The 13,271-nt window shown below is 40.9% G+C and overlaps 1 protein-coding gene across 1 annotated transcript in view; it reads right to left on the bottom strand.

Moving 5' to 3' along the window:
• LOC147678063 (extracellular calcium-sensing receptor-like) overlaps nt 1–12,194 on the bottom strand; it is a 39,961-nt gene extending 27,767 nt beyond the window's left edge. The window contains exons 1-2 of the mRNA XM_086945614.1: nt 12,133–12,194; nt 3,730–4,021 (exon numbers count right to left, since the gene is read on the bottom strand). Of these exons, the coding sequence (XP_086801740.1) occupies nt 3,730–4,021; nt 12,133–12,194 (354 nt within the window). The remainder of the gene's footprint in view (nt 1–3,729; nt 4,022–12,132) is intronic.
• Between the last annotated feature and the right edge of the window lie 1,077 nt (nt 12,195–13,271).

Here is a 13,271-nt window from a genome sequence, read left to right as displayed (position 1 = left end):
AATTGAGAACAGTGTTTGACAACGGGGTCGTAGCTTACTTGAGGTAGAGCTCTACAAACTCTCGGCCTTAAAGATTGCCCCCCACCGCTTTCATATGTTTCTGGAAAGCCGCAGAATAGGTATTTTTGCCCAGAGACCAAAGACTGGCTACTATAGTTGTCATATATAAAGAGGGCAAAGCACCTGGTGATTGCGACTCGTACAGACCAATCTCACTGTTCAACATGGAAGCTAAAATTCCAGCAAAACTATTAGCATCGCAAATAATCCAAGTGATTAATCTGGAGCAATCTGGCTTCAAGCCTGGGTGAAACACCTCTTAATCTACATGGCTTTCTGGGTGGAGTAGATGAGATCTGTGAGGATGCCCTGGTGCTTTCACTAGATGCTCACACGTCTTTTGACATCATTGGATGGCCCTTGATGTTTGCAGTGCTCTCTAAACTAAGCTTCGGGACCATGCTTTGTGACATGGATACATCTCTTCTACACTGACCCCCTGGCCCAAATAACTGTGAACAAGGTACAAGACAGGGATGCCCACTCTACCCTTAATCTTTGCAAGGTTTTGGAGCCCTTTGCGACCTGGATTAGGTGCAATCTCCTGATAAAAGGACTAAGATGTACTGATGACTGGGTAGAAACGATCTTGTTATAAGCAGACTACATATTACTGTATGTCTCTGACCCGGTCTACACAATAGAAAGAATAATTCATATATTCACTCTATTTGGTCATTATTCTGGTTACACAATTAACTGGACTAAATCCCTGATTTATCTTTTGCACGGCTACATGCCTAGTCTGCCCAATCTGCAGCCTGTGTTGCCACCAATGTCTTTTGTTACTTCAGGATCTATAATAACAGAGACCCAGGCACCTTTCAAACTCACAATCTGGAGCCTCCCCTTTCCAACTTTGCAGGGAGTTTCAGCATTAGAGAAATCTCCCACTGTCATTACTGGGGAAGGATGCCCTATTCAAAACGGCACTACCACTTTTTCTTTATGTACTCCAGAATGCGTTCTGCCCAGTCCTGCCTTCCTACTTTCAAGCAATTGAAGGTGAAATTCTCACCCTCTTCTGGGATGGATATCCAGCAAGATTAGCTATAAAAAACTGGCAAGGGGCTGGTACGATGGTGGAATCGCCCTGTCTGACATACAAAAATATTATTGGGCATCACAGCTTGTCACCATCAACCAATGGGTACCCCTCCCAGGGGAAGAACCTGCCTATCAAATGGATAGATTGGTTATGCAGCCTGGAGGCTAACTCAGGTATATCTGTTGAGGGACGCATAGCAGGCCTCTCCCGATACCCACTGCGGTCACACTTGCCCTCCGGCACACAGAGCTGGGCACTCTGGGCTGCCGAGCTAAGCTCACAAGAGCCACTCCTTTATGAGGCACTGCTCAGATGGGCACACTGGCAACACAGAAAGGCATTGATAAATGGGACCTGATTAGGTTATCCAGGGTGGGGGACATGTGGAGGCAGGTAGGGATGATCCCGTTTGTTGACCTTCAAAGAGAATATCAACTAGCACCCACTGATGCCTACTGATATTTGCAAATATGGCATGCACTGCAGGGGGTGCTGCTAAGGGGCCAGGAGCCAGCTGACCCATTCCAATCGAGGATAGTCTATGAGGTGACCGTATGCCCAAAAAGGCTATATCCCTTACCCATCACAAATTAATTATTACCTCACCTGATACCCTATCCAGCGTAAGCAAGCACTGGGAGGAAGACCTCGAGAGCTTAGAGAATGACGATGGGCCAGAGACCCTGGCGTCCCTTAGGGAGGTATCTATAAGGTAATGGTTCCGTCTGGTCCAGCTAAAGATTTTACACCTTTGTTATTATGCATGTACTTCGATGGTACAGATGGAAGGGCATTGTCCGCACTCTGTGCTAGTCAAGATGAGACATTTTTCCAAATGCTATGGAGTTGCCCAGTTATTCAACGCTACTGGGGATCAGTGATATCTTGTTTAAATGACGATGAGGAGGCCTCTGCAAAGTGGTTCCTTGTGAATATCTAGGGGGGGAACTAACCTCACCTGTATAGACCAGATATGGTTGACACTGGGATTAATGGTGGCTAAGCGCAACATTGCAAGGATGTGGAGAGCTGACCTGGCACCTCAAATGAGTGACTGGAAGCATGATATGGATTGGTGAATGCTGGCAGAGAGAGTGATCTATGAAAGCACAAGAAACCCTAATAAGTGGAAACAAAAATGGGAGAAGTGGAATAGCTACTGAGGTGATCTACCTACCCCTCTAGCAAGAAACGGACATGGTTTCTGGGGCCATGATCGATATATAATAATGTTGATCTGTGAATTATTGAAGAGTGGGTGGGGAGACTGGGGTTTTTGATGTTTAATGTACCACTGATTATGATTGAACATGACTTCAGGTCGTACTGTGTACTTCTTATTGTTCTTATTACATTGAGTTAACCTCAATAAAAAAGACCTTTAAACTAAAAGGATAGAGGTAACATACATTGACGCGGCTTCTAGGCTGATGACCCAACGTGCAACATTTTGTAAGCCATGCCAAATTGTAGAGTCTTTAGAGACCTTTGCAAAAGATTTAAACAACACAAATCCTTGGATAGGATAGAAAAGTTGTAGGGTGTGCAAGTGAAATCATAAAAAACATAGTTAAATCATGAAACCTGCTTCTGGGTATGAGCTGTCTGAATGCTTTATCTATGAGGTGAATACATTAAAAACTTGTATTTGCAGACTCTTCAACAATACTTTAAATGACAAAATACATGCAGGTGTTCTGTTCTGCAATACATAGCTCATACGAAAAAAATATACTGAGACAGAGATTTGTTTTTGTTGTTTGCGTTGAAATGTCATAAAACCGAGAACAATACAGAAGAGCAAGTACTCCTCAATGAAGAAGACAACATCATTTACAATTCCTTGAAGAATTCCTATTGTGACTTCAAATCATGTTATGTTTATAAAGATAATGTCCATGATATCCAATGTTCATGGGGTGTGATGATTCTCTGAAACAGGAAATGTTCCCTGGTCCAAACCATTGTCATAAACAAAGTTAAACTATGACCATCTGCGGGAGACCATTTATATACCATAGATAATCACGGCTTGGTCATGAGCCTATGGGAAACATCCTTTACAACGCAACTTTTACCATGCAGTGCTTTTACATCGCAACTTTTACAACGCAAACCATTACAACGCATTGCGCTGGGGGGCGCTCTAGGATAGGGAATAGATTTAATTTACTATCCAACACCTTCCCTACTATCCACGCGGACTGGAGTTGGAATAGTCAATTAAACTATTCACTATCCAGCACCCTCAACACAATGCGTTGTAAAGGCATGCGTTGTAAAACTTGCGATGTAAAAGCATGCGATGTAAAAGCATGCGTTGTGATGTCATACATCCTGAGCCTATGTAACAATGGGTTTCTTCTTCAGGACATAGTGATGTTATCTGTTTGATCCTCAACTTCCAGGGCAAACAATTCCCCAAATGATTGAACTATATCTTGTATGTTTCTCTACTAATATCTAACGTGCACCCTTTTATCAGGGGGTCATTCTGTAATCTACAGTCTAGACAATCCTGAAATGATGATCTTCAGCACCTGGAAATACTTGTCAATTAAATGCTATGATCCTCCTGATGGTACAGTACAATAGGAACAATAATGTGTGCAGAACCTTACCTGTGTGTATCTGTGCACCCCCAAAACTCGAGCCATGGCAACACTGGAGAGAGACATTGCATCTCCAATGATTGCAGTTAGTAGGTGGGATTTCATACATTGGTAGTTTGGAACAATTGCTGCTTGCCCTGTTAGCATCCACAATGTTCCTTCCAAAGCACGTGCCATCACCAGGCAAGAGTCATACATCCAGAATCCAAGTGTGACATTGGGTAAAAGAACAGGATCCTTATTAATTTCTTCTAGGGCAAACACCATGCCCAGGAGCCTCTGGTACAACTCAATTGAGAACCTGTTCAGAATGTAAACATAAACTTATGACCAGAGAAAGAACAAGAACTAAAAATGTGCAAAAAACTGATAGAAAGGGCTCTAAATATTTAATTGAAGTCAGCAGTAGACAACAACTCACGTAAGACATTATTAGAAACTACCCCTAAACCAAAAAGGACATAATTTCACACTAATTATCAAGAAAACCATAACCTTAAATATATTTGGGAGGGAGTGAGGGGTGAATCCAGTGGTGGCTCTTCTTAATGGGCTCAGGGGCTAAACCCCTTTATTTGTCTGGCCCATTTGTCCAGCAAATATATCTGTCAGATGGTTGATACAGGTGTACAAAACCCCTGCACCAGAGAGATCACCAGGGCTCGAGGAATTCCATCCCTGTTCTTGGTTCTTGGCACACCTCTGTGCCTTCCCCATTTGTGGCATGCTGGATTTCACAGCTAAAGGTTGTCATGGGCACTACAGATTAACCCTGCAGTGCCTGTCACTACGCGCCAATCAGCGTTTCACCCCACCCTTTCCCAACTTGCCACAGAGTTGGGGATTGGGTTGGGTGAAAGAGCAGAGACTAAAACTCAAATCTGTGACTGAGAAAGTTTGTGGTTTTAGTTTCATGCCTCAGCACCAGAAGCTGAAAGGACAAGAGTTCAAACAGAACATGTAGCAAGGTAAGTCAGTGAGACTGTGTGAGACTAGGGGAATAAGAGTGAGATTCAGTGATAGGCGAGTCAATGTGAGATTGATTGAGAATGAGTGCGGCTTAATGAGAATTAATGAAATTGAGTTAGACTAATTGATAATAAGTGAGACTAAATGATTGAGTCAGAGTGAGACCGAATAAGAGTGAGTGAGTCAAAGTAGACTGAGTAAGCCCTTCGAACCCAATGAGAAGTCAGTCTCACTCAATGGAATTCAAGCAAAAGATTATGCCCCAGCACTTTTAAAGGCCATCAGCCCCCACTGGAGAAATCAGATGTGACATACACAGATAAGTGTGAAATTGGATGAGCATGTGTTCCAACCCACCCTGAAGTAAAAGAAGCAATTTTGACAAGCATAAGCAATAAAATGGTAGTAATTGTGTCTCTGTTTTAGGGTCGCGATAAGGGGGATTCCTTTTAATGGGTTTATTATTTTTACATAGATCAAACACCGGGCCTGATAGTGACAGAACTGCAAATATTGGATGCAAATCATACACCCACTAATTTCTGTGGTTGAAGGGCTCGCAAATAAGCAAGTGCACAGATTGAATTGATTACAAGTTTGACAGCTTGAAAATGAGAATAACGCGCCAATAGCTCATGTTATTCCACATTCCTAGGAGCAAAAAAAGTATACCAGAGCTATCTGCTTCTGTGATTTGTGGAAAGTATCACCTTTCATAGATTGCAAGAGCGCACACATGTGATTTGCATACACATTTCCGTCCCACTTTGGGCGCAAATGGTAGTTTTCTTCCAAAACTTGATTAGTGACCACTTTGCTTACAGAATGTCTCTCAATGTATCAGAAATCATAAGGACACTCTCTTGGGTTATGGATTCTCATATCTGGAGATTCACAATGAACCGTTGTGGTGATATGCTGAGCAATATGTATGCAAATTGCAAGCTGTGGTTAAAAAGAGACTAGTTATCTGAGTAGCTCAATTTAGGCAAGTTCCTTGGAGGAAAGCAACACAGAAATATCAAACTCAATGTGACAAAGTCATCCTTTTGCCCCATTTTCCGACTGACACTGGTAGTTACTGATTCTGATTGTGCCCTGGGCTCTGCTAACCAGGCACAGGGCTAGTGTTCTGTTTAAAAGGTATATGGCAATTAGGTATAATATAATGACAATCAGTACTGACAACCTACCTGTAAACCCCCATTATATGGTAGGGCAAGTAGGTTTGGAGGCCTAGTAGATTTAATGCACCTATATGTGCACACTGTGGTGCCTGATGCCATTTTAAAAGCCAACCTTGCAATGGCAGGCTGCTATTAAATTAAAACTATGTCCACATTTGATTTTGGAATTAAAGGTAAACTACCTTATTTCCGCATATAATGCACCCCTAAGGTATGTTCTGGGTTCCCTCAAGGGTAAGGTGCCATGTTAAAATAATCAGGGACATTATAAGGGATGTTTTATATCCCCTGATGAGGGTCAAACCGCCAATTTAGTTTTTCCCCATTGTAGTGCATTAGCTCTATAGGCTAACATAGGAAGGCTTTATTTAACATTAATAAAGTCTATCTTTTGACAGGAGTGTGAGCTAAAACAATAGGTTATGTTTTGAAAATAATAGTTGAAGTAAATCCAGCAACTTGCCAAGGTTGTATTATTCTAACTATTTAATGAAAGTAGTTTTAGAACTGATTTCCTAAAGTTGAAACTCCAATGGTCGCACACTGCTCGTCCTATCAGCGTGTTAACCCAAAGCATTGTGGTCCATGAAGTGAGCATCAGCGGGTGCGCCTCTGCCAGAGTCGAGCAAAAAATCACAGTCGCGTTGGCCATCCCTGGACATGTGTTTCGAGGTTGTTACCTCTCATCAGCAGGGATTAGGCATGTGTGTAGGGTTGCTGCGTAGGCTGCCAAAAAATGTTCTCAGGTCCGGTACCGCTCGTGGCACGCAGGTGCGTAAAACCATGAGCTCGTCAGCCCCACCGGCTCAAGGGAGCCTAAAAATAAATGAAAATCCAATGGTCGCACACTGCTCGTCCTATCAGTGTGTTACCCCAAAGCATTGTGATCCATGAAGTAAGCATCAGCGGCTTACTTCATGGACCACAGAATGTAAAAATCACCCTCACTAAAGGATGCATCTTTAGATTCTCTGTTCAGGGGTACTAAACATGATTTACCTACCCAGTTCCCAGGGCTAGTTATGTCTATAAGATGGTGTAAACAAACTTCCCATTCTGTATTATGGGGAACAGATAGCCTTGCAATAGTGAAAAACGAAATGGGCTGTAATTCACTATCAGGACATGCCACACACACCAGGGCATGTCCTACCTTTCACATACACTGCACCCTGCCCACAGGGGTACCTTGGGCCTACCTTAGGGGTGACTGACATGTATGAAAAGGGAAGGTTAGGGCCTGGCAAGTGTGTGCACTTGCCAAGTCGACATGGCAGTAGCAGACTGCACACCGGCTCTGCAATGGTAGGCCAAAGTTACATTTGCGGGCAGTTTGGGTGGGTGGCACAATCCAGTGCTGCAGCCCACCAACAGCATTTGATTACAAGGCCCTGGCACCCGCAGCGCACTTTACTAGGGACTGACACATAAATCAAATTAGCCAATGATGGAAACACCAATCCATAATCCATTTCACCACAAGAACACTTGCACTTTACCACTGGTCAACAGTGAGAAAAGTGTGCAGAACCATTATGCCAGCAGAAACAGAGTAAAAACCGGGAGGTCCGAACGCAAAAACTCAGGGGAAACACACTTAAAGATGCCAGGTCTAACAAAATCTAGTTATACAAAGATGAATTTGGTATGATAAGAGTTCCAAACTATTTATAATATTTATAAACAGTAATATTAGCATAGCAGAGTTATAAGTGTATTTTGCGAATTGCAATCATCTTATTTTTATGAGTGGGTGTGTTTTGTATTAACTTTACCTTCAATTTCCCTAACCTCACCTATTATGTAGTAATTATTCCAAATGTTCCCACTACTCCACCTTGTCCATCCCACATCTACTACTAAATCCCATACTTTTACCGGAAGCAGAGATCTCAATACAGAAAAGACGTGGGGCTTTACAGCCAGAGAATTGTAAATCGCATTTTTAAATACGCAAAGTAGTATTACTGAATATACTCCAAATTAGAAAGTATCCTGGCTAGAATGGTAACTTATAATAGGACCTGAAGAAAAAGGCAACATATTTAGAAATGCATTGAGTTTTTAATTTGGCTGCAAATTATATTGAAATTTGTTTGATGATGTACATGCTATCCTATATTTTCAAGAGAAAAGATGGTTGAAATAATAACATTTCCTGTGTCACAATCATATTCAAAAACATGATTAAACTATGTCATGGATATTTATATAGTACTTTCCAAACACCTTGCAAGGGCTAAAATGTGTCTATAATTATCCATGGTCGGACATGTGTATATTAGAAATAACTACAATATGTTTGTGAGCCTTTAAATAGATGTTTCTTTTTATAGAGTGAGCAATAGTATCTTTATGGTAGCTGGCTCCATGATTAACAATGGCATTTCGTCAAAGTAATGAGAGCTGCCCTGTACGCAACTCCACACTTGTTAGTTCTTGCAACCTTAGTGTTAGCATTTGCCAGTGCAGAGATAGAATATTGAGGTTGAAATATCGAATTGCACAAATATTGTGGTAAAAATATTGTGGGTTAGGAATATCGACATAAAAGTCCTCCTGGTCAAGAATACCGTCTTTAGGTACTGTAGGTAAATAATATTGATTTAAAAAATATCGAAGTGTTTAATATTGTTTGTAAAAATATATTCGGTAAAAATATCGATTTTTTATATTAATGTTATGTATTTTAGTGTATCATTTATATGTGTGCAATGTTTGTTTTTTTGTATAAGAATAGTTTGTATTTTTATTATATATGTTAAAGTTTTAGTAGTTAATATTTTTTTTCTTGAATTTTGTGTTTTTAGTTCCGTAGCAGGTTGTATGTTTATAGGGGAATAAGGTGGAAAGTAATTTTATTATATAAAATGTATTGATTATTTATAGTAGTTATTAATATTTATTTTATTGAATTTTGTGTTTTAGTTCCATAGTGGGTTGTGGATTTATAGGGAATATGGTGGGAAGTAATTTAATTATATAAAAGTAATTGATTATTTATAGTAGTTATTGATTTATTTGTATTTGAAATTTGCATATTTAGTTCCGTAGTGGATTGTGTGTTTATAGGGGAATAGGGTGGGAAGTAATTTAATTATATAAAAAGTATTGAATAATTTGTAATTAATGATATTTGTTTAATTGTGATGTTATAGTGTTAAATGTGTAAATTAATTTATTAATACTTGTTTAATAATTAGTTGTTAAATAATTTTAATTAATTGAATGTGTGAAGGGTGGGAGGTAATTTATTTGTAATTGATGAATTATTAATTAGTTGTTAATTAATTTTAGTTAATTAATTGTTAATTAATTATGGTAATTGTGTAATTAATTGTAGGTGTGTGTTGTTGTGTTCATAGGTGTACATGGTGGGAATAGTCGGAATGAATGTATTTGTTATTGATGAATAATTAATTAGTTGTTAATTAATTTTAATTAATTCATTAGTAATTAGGTATAGTAATTGTGTAAATAATTTTTGGTGTGAGGTGTGGATATTATAGTGTAAAGAATGTGTACTCAATGAATGTTTATTATCTTTTTTTATAAATAATATAATTTAAATTCATTAAATATTATGTTAATTATGGAAATACATTTAAATACAAATGTTGATGTTTTTTTATTGGTGTGGTGTTGTATGGTAGGAAATAAGATACATACATTTATGGTTTAAACAATGTGCAGTGAATATTTGCTCCTTTTATATAAAGTTTATAAATGTATTTATTCATTTTTTATATCATATGTGTACCTCTTTGTTATATGTAAATAACATTATATGTGTTCTTTTTATATGTTAAATATATTTATTTGTATATATTTAAAATATTGTGTTTTTATTTTTAAGATTTTTTTTATTTGTTTAAATGTTATTAGTAATTTTTGTTTCTCTGCTATCCAATACTTTCCCTACTGTTGCACTCACTGGAGTGGGAATAGTAATTTTTACCTCTCCACAATCCAAACTGTTCCCTACTGTTGCACTCGTTGGAGTGGGAATAGTAATTTTTACCCTTCCGCTATCCAACACTTTCCCTCCTGTTGTACTCACTGGAGTGGGAATAGTAATTTTTACCTCTCCACTATCCAATACTTTCCCTACGGTTGCACTCACTAAAGTGGGAATAATAATTTTTACCCCTCCGCTATCCAACACTTTCCATACCGTTGCACTCACTGGAGTGGGAATAGTAATTTTTACCCCTACGCTATCCTACATTTTGCCTACTGTTGCACTCACTGGAGTTGGATTAGTAAATGTAATTCTTCTACTATCAACATTTACCCTACTTTTGCACTCAAAGGAGTGGGAATAGTAAATTTTACCCCACCGCACACTTTCCCTACTGTTGCACTCTTTGGAGTGGGAATAGTAATTTTTACCCCTTCGCTATCCAACACTTTCCCTACTGTTGCACTCATTGGAGTTGGAATAGTTAATTTTATTATTTCGCTATCCAACATTTTCCCTACTGTTGTATATATTGTATTGTGAAATGTACTTTTTAATTTTGTTTTATTAGTTTAATGTTTTAATTAATTATAAAAAAAAATCTTTTAATTTTAAATTATCGATATATGTATATATTTTATATTTATATAACTTGCTGAAAGAAGCAAGAAAAGTGTGGAAAGAACCAAGAGAAGTACAGAAAGAAGCAAAAGAGATACAGAAAGAGGGTTGCAGAAAGAAGCAACAGATGTGCAGAAAGATGTTAGAGAACTGCAGAATGAGGCGAGAGGTGCAGAAAGAGGGAAGAGGGGTGCAGAAAGAGGCAAGAGAGTTGTAGAAACAGGCAAGAGAGTTACAGAAAGAGGGAAGTGGGCTACATAAAGATGCAAGAAGGGTGACGAAAGAAGAAAGAGAAGTACAGAATGAAAGAACAGAGATGCAGAAATAGGCATGAGAGGTACAGAAACAGAAAAGAGGGGTGCAGTAAGAGGCAAGAGGGGTGTAGGAAGAAGAAAGAAGCAAAAGAAATGTAGAAAGAGGCAATGGAAGTCCAGAAAGAGAAAGAAAGGTGCAGAAAGAAGCAGGAGAAGTACAGAAAGAAGCAGGAGGGGTACAGAAAGAGTCAAAAGAAGTACAGAAAGAAGCATCAGAAATGTTGAAAAAGGCAAGCGAAGTACGGAAAGAGGCAAATGAGGTACAGAAAGACGCAAGCGATGTGCACAAAGAGGCAAGTGAGGTATAGAAACATGCAGTAGGGGTACAGATAGAAGCAAGAGAAGAGCAGAAAGAACAAACAGAGGTGCAGAAAGAGGCAAATGAGGTATAGAAAGAAGCAATTGTTGTGCAGAAAGAAACAAGAGAAGTGAAGAAAGAAGCAACAGAGGTGCAGAAGGCAGCAAGAGAACTACAGAAAGAGGCAAGACATCTGCAGAACACAGGAAAGAGAGGTGCAGAAAGAGGGAACACAGGTACAGACAGAGGCAAGAGAGGTACATAAAGAGGAAAGAGGGGTATAAATAGAGGCTAGAGGGGTACAGAAAGAAGCAAGAGGGGTACTTAAAGATGCAAGAGAAGTGCAGAAAGAGGGAAGAGGAATACAGAAAGAGGCAAGAGGGGTACAGAAAGAAGAAAGAAAGGTACAGTAAGAATGAGAAGAAGTACAGAAAGAAGCAACAGGGGTGCTGAAGGAGTGCAGAAAGAGGCAATAGAAGTGAAGAAAAAAGCACCAGAGGTACAAAAGTAGGTAAGAAAACTGCAGAAAGAGGAAAGAGAGTTGCTGAAAGAGGCAAGAGAGGTGCAGAAAGAGGGAACAGGGGTGCTGATAGAGGAATGAGAGATGTGGAAAGAGGGGAGTAGGGTGCAGAAAGAGGCAAGAGAACAGCAGAAAAAGGCAGGAGTGGTACAGAAAGAGGCAAGAGTAGTGCAAAAAGAGGGGAGAGGGGTACAGAAAGAGCTCAGGAGGGGTGCAGAGATAATCAAGAGATGTGCAGAAAGAAGCAAGAGAAGTTCAGAAACAAGCACCAGAGGTATAGAAAGAAGCAAGAGGGGTACAGAAAGAGGCAAGAGAAGTGCAGAAAGAAGCACAGGATTGATGGTGAATCCGAACGGAGAGCCTTAGCACCGTGAGGCCAAGTGCTAGCGCGATGTGCTGAAGCCGTGAGCGTGGCTGCTCAGGTAAGGGTGAGGAGTCTCTGAATGTTTTAGAGCAGGCGCAGCTCATTATACATCTTTTTAAACCATTGCGTGGCTAGAATATTTTTCTGAAGCTTTCGTCCTAGCAGTGCCAGCTATTACCACACTATCTCGATGCCTTCATGGGTAATGCGAGTTCTAGTCCTCTCCACTAGTCCGTTCATCTAGCTCAGGCACGGGAGAGTGTCTCACAGCGGACTAGTGTGCCGCCGCCATCTGTGCTCCTGGTGTGGATTCTCCCCCCGTGAAGGCATCGATGGCTCCAAAGATTGCTCCGGCGGTGACAACCGCCTCAAAAACCCGTGCAGCCAAGCAAGCGCGTCGAGATCAAAAACTTGCTGCTAGGCGCGCAGGGTCATTAACCGACAAAACTGCCGTCTCTGATGGGGGGCAAGCCCAGCTCCAACTTCGCCAAAAGCAACCAAGAGCTACGAGAAACCCTGGTATTCCAGGGCCGGGACCCTCTGTGATGGACCTTCTTCGCGGAACGCCGGCCGGAGCCGCAGCCGCTCCCTTCCTCTCCAAATCACACGCAACAAGCGGAGCGCCGATTGCTGCTCCGCTAGTAACTCCTGCGGTGCTCCCCGGCGCGGATTCGCCAGCTGCGGAGGCTGGGTCTGAAGCACTGGCGGCTCTGAGTCCTTCAATAGGCTCCACGCAGTCAGACACTGCTGCAACCTTACCTGACTCACTACTATCGCCATTACCTTCACTGATAACTGCAGATGTGCAAGAAGTGCAAGAAGTGCCAGAAGTGCTTGGGGGACTCACCGAGGCGCCGGTGGCAGCGGTAAATCTTATAATTACCACCGCACAGCCACAACAGCAATCGCCAGAAGAAATATGTGCTATAGTCGAGCCTACACCATTTTCTGCTAATACAGTGGCCTCTACTAATGGTTTAAACAACACAAGTGATGCAACAAACATACCCACGGATCCCCAGCCTGAAAGTCACCTGTCATTGTCAAATCCGGGCAGCGAGGAGGGTAAACTAACATCACCCCCTATAACGCAAACTCCTGCTCAATCACAAGGCATCTCTGCACCAACTGGTGAAGGAAATGTTGGAGAACCAACACTGCTTGGGCTGGATTACGCAGGTGGAGTCGGAATTGCGTCTGACACAGACCTGGAGCCGCTTGAATTCTACACTATCTCCGAGGGCCGTGAGGATCCAGGCTGGCATCATGATTTAGACTCTGACTTAGATTCCCTTTCCGATTTGCATACTGGCTCTA

Source organism: Lissotriton vulgaris, chromosome 12 (genome assembly GCF_964263255.1).
Source record: "Lissotriton vulgaris chromosome 12, aLisVul1.2, whole genome shotgun sequence".
Lineage (NCBI taxonomy): Eukaryota > Metazoa > Chordata > Amphibia > Caudata > Salamandridae > Lissotriton > Lissotriton vulgaris.
The sequence above is the reverse complement of the archived record's forward strand: the minus strand, read 5'-3'. Positions and strand labels throughout refer to the sequence as shown.